Source organism: Nothobranchius furzeri, chromosome 1 (assembly GCF_043380555.1).
Source record: "Nothobranchius furzeri strain GRZ-AD chromosome 1, NfurGRZ-RIMD1, whole genome shotgun sequence".
Lineage (NCBI taxonomy): Eukaryota > Metazoa > Chordata > Actinopteri > Cyprinodontiformes > Nothobranchiidae > Nothobranchius > Nothobranchius furzeri.
Window position 1 is genome coordinate 25,774,496 of NC_091741.1, and position 10,555 is coordinate 25,785,050.

Sequence of the window (10,555 nt, forward strand, 5' to 3'; positions counted from 1 at the left end):
TCCTCTTTTATTGCAGGGTGCTCAAAAACATGTTGAAGTACTTGTAAAACCAGCGTTTTACAGCAAAACGGACAGAAAGCCTCTAAAATGAAGGTTTGGATGAAACAATGTAAAACCCCACCCTAAACATACGCAGCTCACCCTGAGTCACACAGGGCGCTCGGCTCCAGACAGAGACAGGCTGCTTTATCGCACATCTACTTAGGTCTCATTAGGGAGCTGCAGATGAATCAAGATTATAAGGAGAGATAATTGAAGGAGGCGTTCGAGGCTCCCACGAGGCTTTCGCTTCTTTTTTCCCGGTAGGACCACTCCTCTGCAGTAACTTTTTGACTTACTCCACAACTTCCTCCAAGTTCACTCAGTTCTGCCTGTCCCAGTGTGATAAGCCACACTTTCTCCATAATTGCTTATTTGACAATAGTTGCTCTATAAAAAGATTTTCTAATGTCACTTCTCCATACACCAGTTTTTTCTCTCTCTTTAACCAGCCTGCCACTGTTAGATCAGTTATTATGTCAAGTGAGGGTGGAATGAAGGGCGAGCTGCTGTGGTTTGAGGAGCTGATATTTCAGGAATGAGATTTCTGACAGTCGCTCTTTCTCCGGCTCCCTCCAGAGCCCAAAACGCACAGAATTCCTTTGGCCTCTGATTTCACGATAAAGCCTAGAATTGGTAGCTTTCAGTCGTGTCGTTGGGTCGTGATAAGGCTGGAGGTGCAGTTATCCCCTTATCAATAAATGGTTAAGTGCAAAAAGAGTGTGCAGCAGTGTTGCGGAGACACGGTCATTAGTGGGGTTGGCAGGGTCTTGAAGTATGAGGCTTTTGTGTGCCTGTGGAGGTAGATGGGGGGGGGGGGGTTAGGAGGGGTCATGGACAGTAAAAGAGTGATGGCAGAAGGGGGGGGGGGTGCTGTTCTTTGGCAGCAGCTGCACGCATACATGGAAAACAGATTTGGTTCTTCTCGGATTTCAGTCACCGAAGGAGCCAGCCATTCTCTTTCCCATCCCATCCTGAACCCATCAAACAAAAGGATAAAATAAAATCAGATGTTCGGATATGCCCTCCACATTTACCCCCCCACCCCACCCCTCCCACGTCCTCCATCTCTCACTTGGCCTCTGCCACGCAAACGCAGCCCCGACATGTTCTCCAGCTTCTCCACCCATCGGTGCTCTGTCACGTTGACTACAGCGTTCATTAAGAGGCTATTTCGACGGCGCTGATTGGTTTAGGCTGCATCATCGGGGCTGTTAGTCATGTTGAGCAAACAAGAAAGTGGGATGAGCTCCCAGCTGATTTAGTAAAGTCCTCGCGCACCAGCTCGGGCGTACCGTTAATGTTCTGCAGCCTCTTAAGAGAAAATTACTCTGTGGGGGAGGGGTGCTTTATGTCATTTTCCTAATAAACAAGAACCCTGCGGACGTTATTAATTTTTCCTTGGACCCTCCTCTGCTGTTAGGCAGAGAGGGAGAGTGCCGTCCCCTTGATATCTTAACTAAAGAGACACATGATGAGAATAACGACACAGTAACCGATGATGTGTTGTTGAAGGAGGGAGAACAGGCTGAACATTTGGATTTTTTTATTCCTAAATCTTCCACTCATGCTCTCGATTTTAAAATAAATCAGCTTGATGCAAACGCAACGTCTAGCATTGGTTTTAAACTAACCACTTTGATCAAAGCCTGAAAATACCATTACACACCACCCCACACGGGATCTTATGCAATCTGTTGAGACTCTGAGTTTGTGTTGGGACTCACACTAAACCACGACGTCATCTGATTTCAGCTCATTTTCTGTAATACTGACTCACCCAAATACATTTTGTTTGCTGCTGTTGATGAGCTGTGTTGGACACCATTAATTGGGTTGACTCTGAATCGTAAAGGTACATTTTTCTGCAAAGAAGCACAGTTTATTAGAAGACGAGGACGCCTTTGCGCCACGCCGTTCGTGGGACAGGGTGAGTGGTGTAAAAAGCGGTGTTCAAAGAACATAAGAAACGCCGCTTTTCATGGCGCCAAACTGGAGTAAATTACCACATTATGGAGGAATTCCTGTTTCATTTTCAGCATTTGGAGTTTAGAAACAGCTACGTAGTTTTTAAGCAACGTCTTCTGGTATCACTTCCCGCTGAGTTACAACCAATCAGTCCGAGTTAACCGCAAGACCCGCCCACAAGTCAGATGACGTGAAACGTGCCAGGAAGGTGGACCTTTCAGGCTGGCCCGGTGAAATGGAGACATGCGCCAGTCGTGAAGGTTCGGTAAAGTTATCCTGAAGCTCTCGTAGCAGATGACACCATTTTTCTGTTTTCTAAAGTCAGCCAGTCGTGGCAGCCATCTTGAAACGTGAGATGTAGTTGTACGTCCGAAAATATTCACTGGATGCATAAACAAAAGCAAAAACAGTATTTATCAGACATGTTTCACCTTTAGAAAAACGGAGAAGAAAACTTCAGCAGTTTTCAACATTTTCCAAAGATGTTTCCTCCTTTGAGCGGAAGTCTGAATTACGATAGCGTGGCTTGTCTGACCTTCCTGTCCTTAAGCCCTCTTCCCTTCTGCTTCTCGTTCTAGGTACCATGAATCAAGGTCAGACAGAGACCCCATCAAACCCCGACAGCTTCCTCAGCTCCAAGGTGGCTGTGTTCTCCGCCATCGGAGCCGGCTGCATCATCTTCCTCATCCTCATCCTGCTTCTCGTCATCCTCCTCATCAAGATGCGCAAGCGTGCCAGGAAAAACACCCACTCACAGGCCCGCCCATCGGCACTATCGCTCAGCACGCTGTCCAATCCCAAGCTGCCGGGGGGCACAGCCGGAACGGAGCCCAGTGACATCATCATTCCGCTGCGGACAGAGAACAACTACTGCCCTCACTACGAGAAGGTGAGCGGCGACTATGGCCATCCAGTCTACATCGTCCAGGAGATGCCTCCGCAGAGCCCCGCCAACATCTACTACAAGGTCTGACACGCCTCGCACCACCAGCGGCTCGGCCAGGAGAGGGACAAACAAGGAGCGCCCGATTCAACGATCTTAGGAAGAACTCTTTCCTTTGCATTGGGGGACGCCGCGGCCCTGTTATTTCTACCACCTGCTGCAGAAATCTGGAGAAACATGCACTGACCAGTAACCAGCGGGGGATGGGAGCTGACTGATGAGAGAGGTTTATCCGGTTTGTTTGGGTTGTCTGACACTCCCCACCCCCCTTCCTCCCCCCAGCCCTCACTCCCCACCCTCTCTCCCCGTTGTGTTCCGACATAAAAGGGGGCGGAGCCGATGCAACCAACCAGCAGATGGAACTCCAGCGTCATGGTTCGCTGTCCCCGTTAACGGACAGGATATAACTTATCTTAGCTCCCTGAAGTACGGTCTGTGCTACACCCAATTAAACACACCATCCTAGCTCTCTAGGAGCACGAGGGCTACGCCGCGCTGCGCAGCCTGCAGGTTGTGTGCGAGCAGGAAAATGTACGTGTGCATGGGTGTGACGGTCGGGTGGAGGGCTCCGTGCTGGGGCCAGGAAACTCTCCAGATAGCTCAGGTATCTTACACGGTGTGTGAAATGATGCGCTCCTCTCCCTTCGCACCTCGGATGTTTGCCTTACTTACCATTTTTGATGGAGGATTTCCTTGAACCCGTAATCAGTTCACAAAGCAGTTGACTTTTGTTAGACTTTTCCTACAAGTGCACAATGTACAGAGCTGAACCCATTATCACCGCACCTCCTCGCTGCTCATGACATTCATCACTCTCACTTATTTCCTTAAAACGTACTTTGACCTGGACTGTAGGCATCAAGGTGTGTGTGAGTGTGTGTGTGTGTGTGTGTGTGAGTGTGTGTAGGTGTGTGTGTGTGTGTGTGTGTGTGTGTGTGTGAGTGTGTGTGTATAGGTGGGTGAGAGAGAGAGAAGACCCTCCCTCCTCCATGGCTGCGATATGAGTTTCACCATCATTGTGGTATTTATGACCTGCTTGTGTATAATTCAGGGTGTGTCCTCGCCGTGTGTTTGGACATGTCCAGACCTGTTTTGTTGGGGGGGGGGGGGACATTATTGGCTTTGTGGTGGAACATTATGATACTGTATTCTAAATTAAAGCAAACACAAAACAGAAGTGAGACAGACAGATCTGCTGATAACAGACAAGATCTAACAAACCCTCCTCCAGTTGGCTGGAGATCTTATTGTCGGATCGGTTTTCAGGGTGTTTTTTTTCATAAGACAGCAGACAGGTTGGTATGTGAATGTTTTATCCACTGGTGCCACAGCTTAAGCATCAAACAGTACGTTTGGTGCCTTAGGTGGGCGTGGGTTGGGTGTCTTGCACCGATTGGCTGGTGCATGCCCGTATACGAGTTGGACAGGGAAGCTGGTGAACGTTAGGATACAGTATTGTCAGACGCCAATTGGCTGCCGTCTGTAGATGAGTCAGTGAAGCGCTCAGTCCGTGGTGCTGCCAGCGTGTGACTAATCTATGTGCCATCTTCATGCCCACACTCACCAGCCGGGGGGATGAAGGGAGAAAACGTTCCTGTGACTGGGCTTTAACCTGAGAGGCGAGAGAGTGTAGGGAGAGGTGAAGGGTGAGGCGGGGTGTGGGAGGAGGTTCGGCGTTCACTTTCATGATTTTCATCCCATCCTGTGCTGTGAATAAAAATGCTGTGCAGAATATTCCACAGCCGAGGTGCTGGTGAGCGAGGACACCGCAGCCTATCACACGGCCCAGGGCAGCAGCTCCGAGTCAGGATTCGCTGCAGCTGGAGGCGGTGATGTGTCGGAGGCCCGGGGGTGGGGGGGGGGGGGTCTGCTTATGGGTGTGAGTGCTTATTTGTGCTTATACTTGCAGTTTGGCCACTCTGTGGATCCGAGTGCAGCTCTACACACTAGGTGCTCTGCAGCTAATGATGTGTGTGAGAGGAGACAGGAGCAGATAGAGGGACAGCCATTCGTCAACATGAGCATGCACACACACACACACATTCACACACACACACGCACAGAGACTGACGGGTCCAGGTTTAACTCCTGTCAAACGTCAGACTGGCTGTTCCTGTTTATCCACCGACAGAGGCACCGATCATCTGCCGCCACAAACAGCACTAACGTCCTCCTCGGACAGGCACCGCTGAGTTAAAAGGCAGCCCCCCCAGCTCCGAGACTCCGGGAAAACTCTCCGGTGTCGTTAACCTCGGAGCTAACAACCTAAACAGCTGCTTGTGTTTTTGTGGTGCTGCGTTTTAACTCAGCGTGCAGCCCTCGGTGAAACACATCTAGAGCATACATTTTAGTTTCGGATCGCCGCACGTCCGTTCAACTACACCAGCTTAGGGAGTCATTACCAAACTACCACCAACCATATCTCCTGTTCATTCATCCTAGTGACCACTTAATGTTGTTCAAGTTTTGAGGAGGAAAATTAATAAATAAAAGTAAAAAGGAAAGAAAGAAGTGTGTGCAGAAATGTAAATATATGGATAGAGCCTGATTTAAGTTGTAATTTCACCTGAACACTGCTCATAAGAAAAATTTAAGATTAGACTTTTGTAATGGAGGATGTTTGTAAATAGCCGTCTTTTTAAGTGTGTTTTGTATGAATCCTTGCATTTTTTTTTGTCTCAGCGACATTTTATTTCCTTTAGACCTAATATTACAGTCACGAGCTTGCATTTTTGCAGCATCCAGTATTGTCAAACGTTCTTTATTACCACGCGTGATTTCAACAACTGAATCTAGCCTTTTTTCTCATAACATTTCCAATCAGCAGGAGTTTTAGTTGCAGGACTGAAGCGTTTGTCAGCAAGCGGCTTTGAGACGATAGGTCACTGAAGCTGCTGGGAGGCAGCACGTAGCTGCAAATGAAAACTGTTTCTCCAGATCTCCTGGTCCCGAAAAAAGATTTGTATCTCGGTTTTTAATAAAGTCCACGGAGCCAGATGGGGAGAGGAAGAGGAGCAGAAATAAAGAGGCCAGGGATGAAAGTGTGACCGTACGTGCTCTCCAATAAATCATCTGGTTTACACCACTCATTATCTCCCAGGCGGTCTTTGTTTTAAAGATGCTCTCTCTTCTCCTCTCCCTCCACCCCCTCTCTTTTGTCATCCCTCCCTTCCTAATTTAGCACAAGGATGTTGGTCGCCCATAGTATGAGCCTCACTTTGATTTCTGCTATTGTTCAACATCACAGTATTATATTTTTCTCAGTGTGCATGTGAAAGCAAATCCTGTAGAATTGATTTCCCTTTGTTTGAATTACAGCTGTCAAGTTTTTGGCTCTTTTATTTCTTTTGTTCACTTATTCGCCGCTTCTCAGCGTAACCTGTTGGCACCAGCTACTACGGAAACAACGTTCCACCAGTTTGGAAACTACAGCATATTGATAAATAAAAATTTTTCCCATGGAACTTGGTCTGATGTGATCTTTTGTGTGTGTGTGTGTGTGTGCTTGAGGATTTATGATCGTTGCTTCATTTCCCAACTCGACAGCCTCCCTAAGCACATGGTGGGAGCTCCAACCGGCCGCCCACGCTCTCACCCAACTCCTTCACCCCCAAACTCTCACCTCGGGGGGTCAGTGATGCACAGATGGGTTTGTTCTGATACATTAGTCAGATTGAAATCACAAACAGGCTTCATAAATTCATGTTTTGGGAATGTGGACACGCCTTTTTGCATAGCAGCTAATAGCCGTATCAACCGGCTCTGACCCGGTGTCCTCCAAAATTACATTTCTTCACACTTGATTAAATCCGATTGGCCGCACTCGGCATTTCCATTGTGTTTGTCTGAAATTACAGCCTGCTCTTGAGCGACCCAGGAACAAACGCCAAGTCCTTGGTGAAAGCAGAGATGGCATGAAATGCTATTAAAGTGAGTGGGCATTTTCTCTGACAAACACATCAGTGTTTGTGGGCACGGCTCTCCTGTTGATGATGATGTGAGGAGAGACAGAGTGGGCGAGAGAAGAGGCTGATGGCAGGAGAGAAAATAAAGTCAGGGCAATAGGAGACATTATGTGCCTGTGGCTTCACTAACTGCCCTCCCCCCTCGCTGTCTGTGCCCCAGGGCAGGTAGACGTGCCTCTGGATTCCTGGCCCGGTCCCGAGACGCCTCCACAGATCTGCATCACACCGTGGATGTATTAAAACCTTCCCCTCACTCAGATACTGTATGTGATGGCAGCTTTATTCTATCTGTCATTTTGTTTTGGCATCCCAGAATACAAACGAGTGAAAGCTGCTTCCCTTTTCCTTCTGTTGGAAAGGCCCAATGAAGGGTGTGCTGTGGCGTTCATTAGCAACACATCAGAAGATGTGGGCAAAGTGAGCAAAACCGAGTGAGAGCCCAGTCCTCTTCTAGGCTTTACATCTCAGAAACATCATTAAAATTCAAACATGACAACAAGTTGGTCTTTTATGTCTGAAATCAGATTTTTTTTAACATTTTTACATAATTGCAGTTTTAATTTCTGTTTTGTAACAGCGTGTGAGTCTGTGACGGCTGCAGCGTGCACGCCCGCAGACTCAGACTTTTCCCTCCCCAACTGGAAATGAAGGATCTTTTAAGCTTTTGCATCTCCTGCATAAAACAATGCAAACACACACATTTCACCGGTGACCCTCAGACCCTCCTGCTGTTTACACTTCAGAACTTTTCAGTTCTATAATTGCTGCACAGCGACTGTTTGTCTGTGGCCTAATCCCTAAACTGGCTGTGTGGTTACCATGGTTTCCCAAATTACTGCACAGTTTATACATCAAAACTTAAAAAACATAAATCGTAGCTTAGATGAACTAAAACGTATGCCATAAATTACTAATTGGGGTTTAAAGAGGACAGTAGCAGCAGCAAGTCTTCAAATTTACAGCCTGTTAGTGTGACGCACATTCTTAGCGCTCCACATTGTTCTCTCCGGATTTTTCTCCCTCTGAAACATGATGGATCACATCTTCATAGCTGAAACAACTCACCTGGGAAAGCAACAGCTGCCAGCAGTTTGTGGTGACTCGGGATTGATTTAACATTTTTATACGAGAGCATGAATACTAATGGAGGAGTGAACTTCCAAGGAAGCCTTTCCCCTCTAGTGTTCAAGTTTTAAAATGGAAAAGGTTTAAAGGTGTGGTTCACTGAAAAAAAAATACATCTTGTGTTATTATTTATGAGTTTTTCATGCAGGCTGAACATGAAAACTGTCTTCTACATCTATCTCCTGCATTAGCTTCTGATAGAAAATCAACGGTGAAAGCTGAGATTTTGAAATCTTCACACATCTATGTCACACTGCGAATCAGCATTCATGGCCTCGCCCATGTTGACTCACGCCTGCTCACAGGAAGACTTTTTAAATGTTTTGATGCTGCAAGAACAGAGAGCAGAGATTGTCTTGATGATAGTGACTTTGGAACATGACTGATCGCGTTCTGTTAGCCAATCAGAAGCAAGGTGTGTGCATATCATTAATAATAATGGGTAATCCTGCGGTTTTCAGCCCATCTCTGCAGCAAGCTTCTGCATCTCAGAACAGGAGCATCATAGCTGTTTGTTTTAATCCATCAGACTCTGGACAAAGTAAATATCCCACTTATGGTGTTAAACTTGAGTAAATGCACTGTTGCAGAGATGAGAGGCTCCTTTCCCGGGTTGAAATGTTCATTGAGGTGTTTCTTCACTCGACCACCAACAGGTTGCCCATTATCTCCGACTGCATGACACAGTTCTCTGTTTTGACGAGGCCAGCACAGCCTGTGAAGCCACAAATGGAAAAATAAGGTTGGAGAGGTAAAGCGATCTGGCTGACCAGATGAGGGAAAGAATTTAAGAACACTGGTTTGATTTCTTTTTGCCGGCGGTAGCTGGCACAAGTTTCCCCCTTAAGTTATTTCACACTCCAGGCTCCCACACAAAATCTGCTGCATGTGCACACACCGCTTCTGATCTCTCCTAAGCAAGTAAGTTTACACTCTGCAACTTCTCAGCTGCGACCAGGCGTCCAGGGAGCAAGTCTGTCAATACGACTCTTTAGTCATTTGGCTCTCGATCTCCTAATGTTTTTCAAAAAAGGGAGAAAAAAGCCCATCTGAGAGAATAGTAACTCACACCAGAATCAATACGACATGCAATGGGACATGTTCTTTCTCGTGTAATGCACGCATGCATATTTAATGATTTAATGCATCCCTCGCCATTCATAAATAATGCAGGCCTCCTAATGCCCTTCGTCACGTGCTGCTCATCAAATATCAGGCAGATTTTTTTGGTCAATCTCAGAAACCTGAGATGGCATAAAGACATGGAAACCGGGTATAGAGAGCCCACAAGAAAGGAGTTCATTAGTTAAACGGTGACATACTGTAGATCACTCATGAAAAGAGGCTAATGAATGTGATTCCTGTCTGGTGGTGGTGGTGCTCCGTCCAACCAGTGCTGCTTTAATCCCATCAGAGGAGCAGGAAACGGAAATTCCAAATAAGTGTCTCTCTCTGGAATCTCTCAACTTTATGCTTCATTACAAGCACACACACACACACACACACACACACACACACACACACACACACACACACACACACACACGCGCGCGCGCAGCCGTCAGGCACATATTGATGGCATTGTTATGACCTGAACATGCCTGATCAGGCCCGGGTTGTGGCAGGGATCCAGGTCTGACCACAACTCATCAATCATACGGAGACGGAGAGAACCGAAAAGACGTGGAGAGAAAAAGAGAGAATGCACACACTCGGTGGAGAAACAGCCTTAGCTGCCGGGTCACAGGTGTGGAGCCCACGAAAATGGGAATTATTTCACTTTCCTTTTTTTCCTCCCTTCCTAACCTCTTTTTTCCTTTTGAAGAGAAACAGCTCACCATGCTTCCCTCCCACTCAGAAAACATCCCGTTTCCATCCACATTTCCTCCACCCAATTTAAAATCCACACTTCATTTGCCCCTTTAGCATTACCACTCCTCTCCTCCTCCATCTCCTGCTCTCAATTAGGCCGTGCTGCCAATCTCAGACATTATCTCTGCTAGCCATTTATATAACATGACTCCAAAATGCATTTGCACAATTTTCCAATTACAGTATCATGCCTCGAAGCTTTGGTTCCTTCTGTCTCTTTCATTTCCTTCCTTTCACTCAAACTGTCCTTCACGTTTAACATTTTGAAAGAGTCACCTCTGAAAACACATACACACATATTTATATGTTTAAGTGGCCTAATGGTCCTTTATTTCTCTAGAGGCACGGGAGTTGATCTCCTACTTGTTTTGAAGTAGTGTTGCTGCTTCCTGACAGATATCTGAGGATCACAACAGTGAAGATGCTTCAGAAAGACGAGGGAAAAAAATCTGAATTAAAGCTGCAAGCAGCGTCGTTCGGCCCTCGCAGCTCCGCGCCGCTCCGGCCTGGCCGGCAGCCCGGGGCACCAGGGCACGTCCGCAGAACACAAACGTCGACCACCCCAACACCAGAAACTGCTAACGGCCACCTTGTCCGCAACTCACCCTGACTCAGCATCCCCTTTGAGCCCACCATTATATTT

At 47.0% G+C, this 10,555-nt stretch overlaps 1 protein-coding gene across 1 annotated transcript in view; it reads left to right on the plus strand.

Annotated features, from left to right (window-relative positions):
• The window catches only part of efnb1 (ephrin-B1), an 85,751-nt gene extending 82,572 nt beyond the window's left edge, over nt 1–3,179 (plus strand). Inside the window, exon 5 of the mRNA XM_015945205.3 lies at nt 2,586–3,179. Within this exon, the coding sequence (XP_015800691.1) occupies nt 2,586–2,980 (395 nt within the window). The 3' untranslated portion in view covers nt 2,981–3,179. The remainder of the gene's footprint in view (nt 1–2,585) is intronic.
• Nucleotides 3,180–10,555: the final 7,376 nt, after the last annotated feature.